Consider the following 12,827-nt stretch of genomic DNA (forward strand, 5'->3'; position numbering starts at 1 on the left):
GGTTGCTGAATAAGAGCTTGTTCCAGTATATTAAACAAATCATTTTGAAGTTGAATTCCACTAGAAACCAAAAAGAGATTGAACATCAAATTTGAACATATTTGACGTTTTGAGTCTTCGTCTAGTTAGGATTAATTAATTTTGAACCTTTCAGTATGTAAAACCAAATACAGTCAACCATTTCTATAACAGCCTTGTTTGTTTCGAATTTTTTTGACTTTTATAGTGAATGGCTGTTATACACCTATAACAACATTTGACGTTTAAATATTTTTTGGTTGTTATAGATAAAAAGTACCCAAAAATCAATTATTTTTCCTTTTTTAATTTTACATATAAAACATACAAAAAATATTCAAATTTTAAATCTCAAAAGATATGCATATTTCACTAGTTAAATATTGAAGAAAGCTAATACATTATTAATAAATTTATAACTAAACTTATACATAATTTAAATCTAGGGCAGACATTTTAAAGCTAACTAGAAAAATAAACTCTTTGAAAATTGATGGAAGAACTTTGTAATTGTAGCTTGTTTCGTAGTTTCATTTTCTTAATAATATAATGCTTGAATTGGCGAAGGTTCGTGTCCAAATTTTCAGCAAAAAGGTAACCCATAGCTTTCCCTTGAAGACAATCTAAGAGTTTAACAATTAAATTTCTATCTAAAGATTTTTTGAAATGAAAAAGATACCATGTGCAAATCTTTAAATCTTATATATTATACAAGATAGAAACTTTGTTTAATGGAAAAGATTGTGTGCATATTTTTTGAATTATTAGTAGTAATCTTAAAGATATCGTATGGTTATTATAGAGGGGTGAGTTTACAAAGAACATTCTGCTATAAATATGGTTGTTGCTCTTATAGGTAGAAAGATGTTATAGAGAAATAAAAGTAAAAATTTAAAAATCGGTTCTAAGGAAAACTTGGCTTTTATAATGAATGACAGTTATATAGAAATGTTGTTATAGAGAAATCTGACTGTATCTATTCTTCTACTCGTCTTTCACTATTTTTGGTATTTGGTTGATATAAGCGCCACTGGTGTTTTATATGTACTGACTATATAACTAATGTTTACATTATTAATGTATTTTAATCTGTTATAATAAGTTATTTTTCTTAATTTTTTAGTGGCTAATGTTATGTATGGTTATTTGTAGTTATTTTTTAGATGATCTAAAACATTAAAAAAAAAAATGTCACGGACAATGCATAGAAACTAAAATCTATATCAAGTATTTTACCTCTAGTTAAGAGAAGAATAGTCTCATCTATTGCCCCACATCCTTTGGTGTATGCAACTTTGTATTTATCATTGATTTTATTATTTATACGTTGTAAATTGACTTTATAGCTCTTCTGGATGGTGGGTTGCATTCATATTATATCTCAGGAAAAAAGTTTGTCTTATTTTATATTGGTCACTATCAACACTTAACCAACAAAAACACTAGAATAACTACGAGTTCCTGTTACTTTTATTAATGTGTTTTTTTTCTTCTTCAAAGTCTATGTTTAATTACCTTAAATTATATTAGACTTTGTTAGGGTAGCATTCTGCTTGGCATGTATACTCGGCAATTTTCACTGTTTACTTTGGTTTGATAGACGTTATTCTTATGTAATTTAGTGAAGCATTGGAATTCTTTCAAGTTATCTATCCAAGAAATGCTGCTGAATAATGAGTCAGTACATAAAACAATCATTTTTGAAGTTGAATTCAACCATAATCTAAAAGAAAATGAAGATTAAAGTTGAACCAAATTCACTTTTTGAATGGTATTCGTGAAGTGATGAAGAAAAAAATTGGTATTGGTGAAGTTTCGGATGAAATAATTTGACCCTTCAAAATATAAAATCATATATTTTCATTTTTCTATTGTCTTATTGATGTCGGTATTTAGCCAAGGTAAAGGATGATCATCAGTGATCCTTTTGGAACATCGTAAATTGGAACGATACAGAGAGGCAAATTAGAATGATTTGGAAGTATATTTAAACTTCCTCAGTGTCTCTCTTTTTTATTTTTTAAATGTTCTTGATGAACCAACCGTAGTGTATATGTTGTCTTTTGACTTAATGCAATTTCTAGGAGAGGAATTACACACTTGGAAGTTGGAAGCAATCATACCAAAAACAAATAGAGAATATTTGGGAAAAATATAACAAAATCTAAAATACAACAAGATACTGCCAAATGAAAATGGTAAAGATATTGGTTTAAAATTAACTTGAGCTGGTTTAAGTTGGAATATTTTCAAAGATTTCTCTGGCAATTTGCACTTCCACTCTTGTACATTATTCGCTGACGGGCTCACACTTCACCCATGGTCGTGCTTTTACCATATAACCCCATATTCTTCTCAATGATTTTGCTGAAGCCTTTGCAGACTTTTGGGCCCATTTAGGAGCTTGGAAATTACTAAAATTAGCGGTTATGTCCGCCCATAAATAAATTAGTACGAAATTAGCCAATTCATAAGCTATTATTAATATTAGCCAAATGCTAACAATATTTACCAATTAGCTATTTGCAGCCAAAAAAGGTCAAATTTTTACTTTCTTTTGAGTGGCCGTTGTTGGAATAGATTGAGTACATCTTAAAGAGTTTAAACCTCAATTTTGGGATGATTTGGTGGAGTTTAACGTAGTTTGAATTGAAAATTCGAAATAGAAGATGAACATGGAAAAGTATGATATATGTATCACACTGTGTATCATTTATTGTATCACATATGTATTATATGTGTATCAAATTTATATCACATGTATATATATACATGTGTATGAGATACATGCGTGATATATATGTGATACATGAGTCGCAGAAGAATTTTTCAAACTCGATTTTAACTACGAATATTGATACCAAACTAGTCCAGACTACCTCAAATCTTTCCCAAAATTTGTATATTGCATCATAATTATGCTTTCAACTAATCCAATCATACCCATGGATAAAAATCCTTTTTTGCCTATTTTTTGTATATGATTTGTAATGAATTTTAACTCCAAATTAGTTTAACTCACCTTCAAAATTCCTTTAATTTGCATATTGCCTCATATGTGTGTTTTGACGAATCACAATAATACCCATTGGGAAAAAAAATTACGGATGTTTTTAAACGTTGTATATCATTGATAATTGTTTTTGGTTATTTTTGACTAAAATAACTAGTTATTGGTAAATAGCATCTTTTTTTGATACATCCCGGTAAAATTCCCGTGATTTTACTGAAGCCTACTGTAGAACTGCAACCATACCTTTTGTGCGTTGCCTTTTTCTTAGGAGTATCATTTCTCTCTTTAGGATAAGTAAATCTAGTTTACTGTTTCTATGTAACAAAAAGAAAATATAGATAAATGAGAATAAAAGCTTTTCATTATGTAAATTAATTCAGTAGAATTACACTCTATACAAGAAAATACTGACCATTATTACTAAATTTCAGTAAACTATCAGATTAAACGAAATATTTTTCCTCTTTCCTTCTTAAGAAAAAATTAAATTCTTTAGGATTAAGAATGTCACCTTACAATTTGAATAGAAGATTTCTTGTATTTATTTATAGGTGTCTTAATTTCTTGTGAAAAAGATCATATAACTAAAAACAATATTTTTCATTGAATATAAAATCGAATTTTCCAACCGTTATTAATTTATAATAATATAAAGTTTGACTTTTAAAAGAATTAAAATATACTTTACTTCAATATATTTTTTCCTAATCTTTTCTTCCTTTTTTTTTCCTCCAGTTTTCATGAAACTTAAAGAAAATTCCCTATAGGTCCCTTTAATTCACTTTAAAAAGGGGAAAAAGAGAAAAGAATAAAATAAAGGAAGATGAAAATCAGTATTGGACCTGCTTAGACATTGCGCTGTGTAAGCTACTGCATCTTGAACAAAAACTAGCTATGCAAACTCTACTCTTGCCGGCGGCTCACGCCGGCAGTGCACCATTAGCACTTCCATCGGCCGGAAAATCATGTCGGTATAGTTTATTCGGACGCCCAAATACCCTAATTTCTTCGTCGTCCTCATCATTATCTTTTTCCCCCTTAAAGACAAGGCCGCTTTCTTTGCCTCAATTTAGTCTCAAAAACAAACGGACCAGAATCTTAGCTTCTGCTCCCGTTTCTGCACCCTACACTTCTCCAAATGACGAGTCTGAAAAAGCTAAATTAGCTCTGGTACTTTCCTATTCTGCAGTAACTCCAGTTCTTTTTCTTTTTTTTTTATAGCATTTTGTAATCTGTAGCAAATGTTAAAGATTGCGCCTTTAAGTTTTTTTTTTCGGATTGCTTAGTTATGAATTCTGAATTGGGTTTTTCTGGAGTGTCAAAGTTTATGCTTTAATTGCTGCTTTAGGGTTTTGTTTTAGTGTGTAAAACACTGAAAGGATTTGTCAAAATGCTAAGTTGGTCATCTATTGATTTAGGTAGCTAATGAGAGTTCAACTTTGTTGCGCGTTCTTGAAGATAGCTTTAGTTGGATATTTTGTAGGTTCTGAAAGAATATGTTTAGGTTCTTAATTGGGATATTTGAGCTGTTTACATGTTCCAAACTAGTCAGGATGCATTGTACTTCGCTGAATTGTGAATTTGAGTTAGTAGAAAATGTTAATACCCCTTTAAAAGTCAAATTATTGAGTATTGATTTGAAACTACTCCAAATGGAGTGAAAAGGACATTGAGGATTCATATAGTCTAGTTTGCGATTGAGGCGTAGTTATGTATTTGTGTCTTTGAGTTAAGAGATTGATCGATTTGATTTTTGCTCTTACATTTAGGTTGCGAAAAGACTACAGAATACTGCAAGGTACTTCAAGAGATTGGGTAGTTTGGGGTTCTGGGGACAGCTGGTATGTACGCTTGTTGCTGCGGTGATCCTTTCGTTTTCTGTTGTTATTACGGGGAAGATTACATCGCCCTTCACATTCTACTCAACTGCGGGTGGAATTGCAGCTGCTTTTGTTTCAGTTTTTTGGTCATTCGGCTATATTCGCTTGTCTGAAAAGCTTCGGCGGACAGCTAATGATCCTTCAAAGGTAACGCCCCACACTTTCTCAAATTGCTTTGTAAATTGAATTGCAGTATGTTGTACTTTCATCCAAATCGATATGCAAAAAGAAAAAGTTATAGATATTTATTAATATATGCAAATGCCTTGTAACTGTGTTATATTAATAGTAAGCAATGTTATCAAAGGCGAAATGCACAAAAAATGTCTGTTGGGGCTTTAAGCGCAAAGCGCAAATAAAGAGTGGGTTTAAATAAGAAAGGCACAAATGGAGAAAAAAAATACAAATATGTATGTGTAGTCTAAGACTAATAATTATAAGTGAATAACAAATATTTGGACAAAGAAATTGAGTAAGTATTACGATAAAGCGAAATATCAATTGCTTAGTGTCGCCTCTTCAGGATTACGCTCATTGGTAAGAAAAAGTATGCCTTAGAGCCATGATGACGACACTGAAGCGCCCGCTAAGCGAGACAAAGCGCTCAACGTGTTTTGAGCCTCGCTTTAGGGCTTAAGCGCGCCTTTGACAACACTGATAGTAAGTGTATTTATTACATGGATTTCACCTCAAATAGTGCTCCCTCAACCTTCCAACTGCTTCGGAAATAAATGTAGATTTTGTAAGCCAGATGATGTTTGAAGTGTCAGGTGCTATGAGAAACTAATGATTCACATACTCCTAATTATGCTTTTGAAACTGCTTTTCATTAAATTCCCCGTTGATTCCTTGAAGTTGGTGCAGAACTTCCCTTTAAAGATACACAAAATATACTGGGATATTGATGAACATGACGTTTCATGGAGTTGTTCTGAAATGTTTGGTGCTTTCGTAGATATTACTTCCTCTAAGTTTATAATGTCCAGTTTTGTGGTTATTTGAGTTGGCACTAGAAGTTTTTGTCCCCTACCTTTTCCTTTTTTCTTTTGGACTCTGGATCAAAGTGGAATTTCTGGATCAAGATTTGATGATGTTGAAAGTGACTTACTAAATCCCATTTCTAGCTGCCGTCCTGCAAGCTTTATGGTTCTCGTATTTATAAAACCCATTATGTTTAGTTTAAGCACGAAGAGGACCTCTTGTTATGAATTATGATTAAGATTTCATTCTGTACTACAACAATTAGAAAAAAAAAAGGGTTTCATTCTGTGCTACTGTAGGAATATTCGATGCAAGCTCCTGTTCATACACCTCCAATTTCGACCTTGAATTTGAATCCAAGGCAATTTGTTCAGCTTCGTACTGACTGCTTTTGTTTTAGGCTCCTCCTCGTGCTGATGTTGTGAAAAGCTTGAAGAATGGAATAGTGGTGAACCTTCTGGGAATGGGTGCTGCTGTACTTGGCATGCAAGCAACTGTCGGATCATTGGTGGCTAAGGCTCTCACCACCTCAGCTAACCCGTATAGTATTACTCCTGGAACTAGCCCCGTGCTTGCTTTGGATGTATTTCTGGTTCAGGTGTGCTTTTAAAATTGTTTTACTGTCACCATTTAGCATCAGTCATTTATGTATTAAATATATTTGGGGGCTCCTTTACTTTGTGGTTATTATCTAAAGAAGTCCTTAAAGAAATTAACATACACAAGTACTTCTAGAATATTTCTCTTGGGCACCGAGCCACGTCTTACACTTCATACCTGGGGAAGAAAAGGTTAAATTTGGTGATCTCTCTCTATCATGTTTTCTCTTCCTCTCCTATATCCAATCATTTTGATGTCTACTATGGAAAAACAAGGTACCTTATTTTATCACGATTAGGACTATTGATAATAGGTATGGAATTCCTGCACGAGGTCAGACAACCATGTTTTGGCCACTTTTTGTCTCTTGATCTTCCAGCATCTGTAGTCTAATGTCATGCATGCATTTTGCGACATGTTCAATGAGTTCAAGAGATCAACTTATCATACATAGTTGGCCCTCGAGCTGGTTCACTTGTTATCAATCTCTGGCATAGTAATTGCTTATTTCTGCTGTCTCACATGTTTTCTTTACAGGCATCAGCAAATACTATCGTTTCACACTTTCTAGGTCTAGTATTCTCATTGGAGCTGTTGCGCTCAGTCACCTTGCCACCTTCAGAAGGCATTCCGGTACCAAGGGTTGCATGAAGTGTCAACAAGATAATACTTGCAGAATAGTGTTAACAAAAGGCTTTTGAGATCGCAGCCATGTATTTACTATTATGAGTGACCTACTTTTTGGTGACTTGCAAATGAAATTACTTTCTCCAATTTCTGAGAGGCTTCTTATAGAAATTTCAACGACTGCCCTTGCATATGTTTTGGGTGCATCTAAAAAAAAGAGTTGTTTGCCACCAGTTAAAAAATTCCTCTCACGGTGCAATAAGAAACTCAACGCCTGTGTTTGTCTACTAGGCAATAAAATACCGACCATTTATTTCTTTCTGTGTTGTCCTTTTCCTTCTTCTTCTTCTGTACCCTGGTTTCTTTTTAACTCTTTATTCTTTTACGGGGTAAGACCAATGTATAAAGTTCATGAAATTTTCAAGATGTTCATTGCAATAAACATATTAGTTGCGAATTTCCTACTGGCCTAGTTGGGTTTGAGCAAATGATGTCCCTGCTGCCCTGCATCTTCTCTAGCTATGCCTACCTCATGAGAGCCCATGCAACAACAACATACCCAGTATTATCCCACTCATGAGAGCCTATAACGTTCATCAAAACCCTTTAGCAAGCGGATAATTGAAACGGAGAAGAAGCAAATTAAGCCGTGGATGAAGGAAAACTACTGCATCAGCAACTATTTTGTGACAATGGGCACCAACTTAGTCTTTCTTTCAGCTCGATACAGTCCAAGTCGAGGGCAATTTTCACCTATATACATAGGGCATGTCGAGGACAGCGAGAACAACCCATTTGTGGCTTTCATACAACATTTGCCCAAGCGTTGACATGCCAAAGGAAATGGAAAAGGGCACAAAGGCATTAGATGTTCTAGAATTTGCAAGAGCCAATATTCAAGCTTTAGCTTTCAACAGCATTCTTTTTGCACGCCTAACTTACCTTACATAAATTTGGATATTGCATTAAAAAAATGGAGTCCTACAAAGTATAGTCGAAAAGATAAAAAGACTCTGACGAAAGTTGTGGCCTTAGTCAAGGGGTAAGGAACTTTTCCTCCAACAATAATGTTAAGAGCTTTGAGTTACAAGGGATACATGTAGGAAAAGAACCACTGTTGCACTCTTGGGTAGAAGAGTTTTGGCCAGTCGGGGTTTACCATATCCAAAAAAGAAGGGAAAAGAGAAAGAAAGAGAGAGAATCGTGGCCTTAATGTGCCAAAGTTCCCATTCTGACCCCTTTCCTGATGATATTATTACTCCCAATGCACATAACATTTTGAGTAGAACCCTAGAATGAAGGGGAGCCTTGGCGTAACTTGTAAAGTTGAAAAGTTGCTGCCCAGGAGGCCGCGTGTTCGAGCCGTAGAAACAGCCTCTTGCAAAGATGCAGGGTAAGGCTGCGTACAATAGACCCTGATGATCCGGCCCTTCGCCGGACCCAGCGCATAGCGAGAGCTTAGTGCACCGGGCTGCCTTTTTTTTTTTGAAAAAAAAAAAAAAAAAAAATTCCCTAGAAGACAGAATCCTGGTCCATAGACATTACGGTTCTCTCCTGTAAAGAGGCATCTACATTATGCAGACAGTCCCACTGTAAAATAAAAATATCTACATCTGGCATAACATCTGAAACTGAATTATAGAGGAATTGACAGATATTTGTCACTATATTGCATTCAACTATAGTACCAAATGAGGTTGATAGGTAAAAGAACAAGAGCTTAACAGCTAGGAGCACAGATAGTGAACTCTAATTCAGAAAAGTCACAACTTAGCAACTATTATATGCTATCTTGAATCAAGATACATTTCGACGAAGTTCTACACTATATTTTACTAAAATATAGAAAAAAGATCATCTTCTTAAAAGAATTGACTAAATAAGATCATCAATCTGGTTTGCATAAACACCAAGAACTATTATAACAAACAAGTATATTATTGGCTAATTACTCAAACATGATACCCGTCCTTGAAGATCTAACGATCAAGCACCTGCTTGAGGAGACCTGATCTGTTGTTCCAATTCCTCATCAGCCTTTCTAAGAAACTCATCCCAACCACTACCTGGACTAGTATCCAGGTAATCATATGGAACAGCGGTTTTCAAACCAGGACGTACCCCGCATTGGCTCTCTACAATTCTAAACTCCAAGCAGTTCCCCTCTTCCTTCAATTTATCCTCCAATTCCTCCCAGGAGAAAAGCAGAGGCAAGGTAAATGCACCCCAAGGATTGAAATCCAAAAGCTTAACTCGTTCATCATTCGTAACATATATATCAAATGTGTAACTTACTGACTCAAAATTTCCCTTCACTTTATATAGAAAAAATCTCTCGATTATTGCTATCAACTCATCCTTCTTTTCAAGAAGGGCAGGATAAAATCCAGTCACCTCACGCTGAGAGACTCCCACGAGGATCCCATTGCATACAAAGCAGCGGAATTCCATCTCGGGGCGCAGGGACGAGTACCATTTGCGAAGTGCAAGGAAAAACTTCGGGGGTCTTGAGATAGTCTTATCACTGCAGGAATCATATGCATGACATAGATCATGGATAAGAGAGTCTGATGCCCGTAGTAAAAGTGCAACCTCACTGAAAGAGTTGCAGCACAGATTCCCAGTTGAACTGATCCATGCGGCATCTTTTGGTGCGCTCCAATTAAGCTTAGCGAAGACAGAACCCCCAAGGGCCTTTATGGATTCCTTGATCTCCTTTTCGAGCTCTGGGAAAGAAGGAGGTGGCGACGGTCGATCTGATTCATCTTCCGACCCTTCAGATACTTCAAAATCCTCCTCTTCTTCAGGTTTATGGATTCTGTTAGGTAGAGCATCACTATCATCAATGGAAAGGGGGAGAATGAATGGACCGTGATCATCTGTAAGGTACTCTACAAAGGATTCGGGCAGCTCATGTATCATTGTCTTTATGGAATCAGATTTAAATCTGGGGTACCACACCTGGATCTGGCACCTATTTACTTCTTCCTCTTTCATTTTTTCTTCAGAAATGAACAAACTATACTCTCTGAAACAAAGTTTATCAAATTTACGATAAACAGCTGCTAATGGATTTTAAAAAAATATGAACCAGCAACAAAAAGAACTAAATGAATGAGGTTAGAATACAAATATTTTAATCATTTAACTGAATTTTCTAAAAACACAGCAAGGAAAAGAAAATGGAGCGAACCAAGATGGGCTAGCTAATATTTTCAGGTCATTGACCTCGAAATAAGTTTCTTTAAAACAACCACACCTGTCTCATCTAGCCGAAAAACCTCACCACTACAAACTCACTGGGCTAACTCTAATTTTAACACTTCAGTTGAATGCTGGTTCAATTTTCACTGCCTAGACGTTGATACAGTAACTGAACAGCCAAACCGGTTCAAAACCTAATTTATTCCCCAGCTTTCCGACTCCACTAACAACCTACACCGCCGCACTACTGCTCCACTGTTAGGATTTGCCCTGAATTTCTAATTTATTAGGACTCTCTTTCTTGAAAGAATGGAAAAAGACTCCTAAAAGGATTAAATCTCCTTAATACGTCTTATCCTTTTCTTGGAAGACAAGTTTTGCACATCTACAAATTAAAGATCGCTGCTTCTCACAAGAGCACAAAAAAAAAATATCCACAATGTAGTCATTAAAGAGTTTTGTTTAGAGGGAGATTTTTCTCTCGATAGTTTTTCTTCTTTTATATTAGTTTTATCATATGTAGGTCAATTGACCAAATCATTATAGACTATTATGCTTAGTTTAGTATATTATTCTTTTGTCATCTGATTTATCGTCCACCAAGCTTTGTATCGTTAGTTTCCGCATGCACCATGTTATTTCGATCCCAACAAGTGGTATCAGAGCCAATGGTTCAGAGTCAACGGTTGAACGAGGTTGAAGACAGATTCAATGCGTGTTTAGATCAAGACGATAATGAATATTTATTCAACATGCTACATGTGGAGATAAATTTACAATCACAATTGTATTCAAAATGCCTGCGGCTGCATCTCTCTTTTTAACCCATATTTTGGCCACTTTTAACCAATGCCAGTTTTAAGTCATGCCTACTTGCAATGCATGAGTTCCAATGCCAGTTTTAACTCACGCTTCTTTTTAACATGAGCTTCTTTTACCCCATGTTTATTTTTAACACGTGGGCTCCTTTTAACCCATACTTGGGCTTCTTTTAACCAATACCAAGATTTTCAACCTATACCGATTTTTAATCATGGCAAGCAGCAGTGATGAAGATTATGTGAAGAAGGTGAATCAACTTTGTCAAGAAAATTAAGCCAAGGGGAGATTGTTAGGATTTGCGCTGAATTTCTAATCTATTAGGACTCTCTTTCTTGAAATAATGGAAAAAGACTCCTAAAAGGATTAAATCTCCTTAATATGTCTTATCCTTTTCTTGGAAGACAAGTTTTGCACATCTATAAATTAAGGATCGCTGCTTCTCACAAGAGCACAAAAAAAATATCCACAATGTAGTCATTAAAGAGTTTTGTTTAGAGGGAGATTTTTCTCTCGAATAGTTTTTCTTCTTTTATATTAGTTTTATCATATGTAGGTCAATTGACCAAATCATTATAGACTATTATGCTTAGTTTAGTATATTTTTCTTTTTGTCGTCTGATTTATCGTCCACCAAGTTGTGTATCGTTAGTTTCCGCATGCACCATGTTATTTCGATCCCAACAATCCCACTGCCACAAGACCCACATCAATCATTCAGCTAGTTCTAATCACAAGTTAGTCAGGTTGGTTAAATGAATTCTCTGCATCCATTATTCAGATTGCACTAAACTATTTTAACACTGATTGTCAACCTACTGCACCCGTCTCCTTTATCTGGTCTTGGGACCAGCTATTTTTTTACAAAGCTCACATAAGCTCAGTTTGGGGGAAAGCAACATAAATTTTTTAAAAATTATACACAGAATTTGATTAATAGCAATAGAAAAATAAGGAAATATATTTGATGTTTCCGTAGAATAAAAACTTTACAAAAAAAAAAAAAAAAAAAAGAAGCATCTCAAATTCGAAAAGTTACCTGTTGAGTAAACAACAAAGGAGGAGCTTCTTGACGAGCACAAAGAGGGACGGTGAAGAACCTGAGGAGGAGAAATAGGAGAAGGCTTGAGGGCCTGTGGCGCGTTAGTGGCCCATTGGAGAAATTTGGGCCGACTTAAGCCCAAATATACTAGGTTCTAAATTGGAAGTATTCGTTGAAGTAGGAAAATTGAACCATAATATTTTTAGGATGAGATTTTTACCTTCCTACGCCATATATGAAACCTTATTACCCTCAATGTTTAAGGTTTGTGTTAATTACATTTCAGCATACCAAATTACCATTTATATACCATAATTCAAATTAGGGGTATAATTAATGCTTCATATATATTAGGCGTTAATTTAGGAGCGTATATTCTCACATTTACCTTTACCCGCCTCTCTCTCCTCCCACCCCCCCACACCATCAACGTTTTACCTTCACTACCTCACGTTTACCATCAGTTGTCCTCTACAGACCCACGATTCTACAATTTTTTCTCCATTTAATTTCACAAAATCCCAATTTGAAGTTCCATCTGATTCAAGTTGAAGTAATCTTTCTCCCAAATCGAACACGGTGTTGACGTTGCTCAAAGCCGGGGATCATCGGCCCTTCGATCAGATCGTCGCCGACTTTGCCT

At 35.2% G+C, this 12,827-nt stretch overlaps 2 protein-coding genes across 2 annotated transcripts; one reads left to right on the top strand and one right to left on the bottom strand.

Moving 5' to 3' along the window:
- LOC109227364 (protein TIC 21, chloroplastic) lies at positions 3,837-7,438 on the top strand. The gene is made up of 4 exons (XM_019392500.1): positions 3,837-4,201; positions 4,801-5,058; positions 6,293-6,490; positions 7,030-7,438. Exons 1-4 carry the CDS (start codon positions 3,926-3,928, stop codon positions 7,141-7,143), a joined length of 846 nt encoding a protein of 281 aa, XP_019248045.1. The 5' UTR covers positions 3,837-3,925; the 3' UTR covers positions 7,144-7,438.
- Positions 8,850-12,297, bottom strand: LOC109227365 (cell division cycle protein 123 homolog). Its single transcript, XM_019392501.1, has 2 exons — positions 12,182-12,297; positions 8,850-10,147 (listed from the first exon to the last, which is right to left on the bottom strand). Exon 2 carries the CDS (start codon positions 10,114-10,116, stop codon positions 9,106-9,108), a length of 1,011 nt encoding a protein of 336 aa, XP_019248046.1. The 5' UTR covers positions 10,117-10,147; positions 12,182-12,297; the 3' UTR covers positions 8,850-9,105.

The sequence above is a fragment of the Nicotiana attenuata genome, chromosome 6 (assembly GCF_001879085.1).
Source record: "Nicotiana attenuata strain UT chromosome 6, NIATTr2, whole genome shotgun sequence".
NCBI classification, from domain to species: domain Eukaryota; kingdom Viridiplantae; phylum Streptophyta; class Magnoliopsida; order Solanales; family Solanaceae; genus Nicotiana; species Nicotiana attenuata.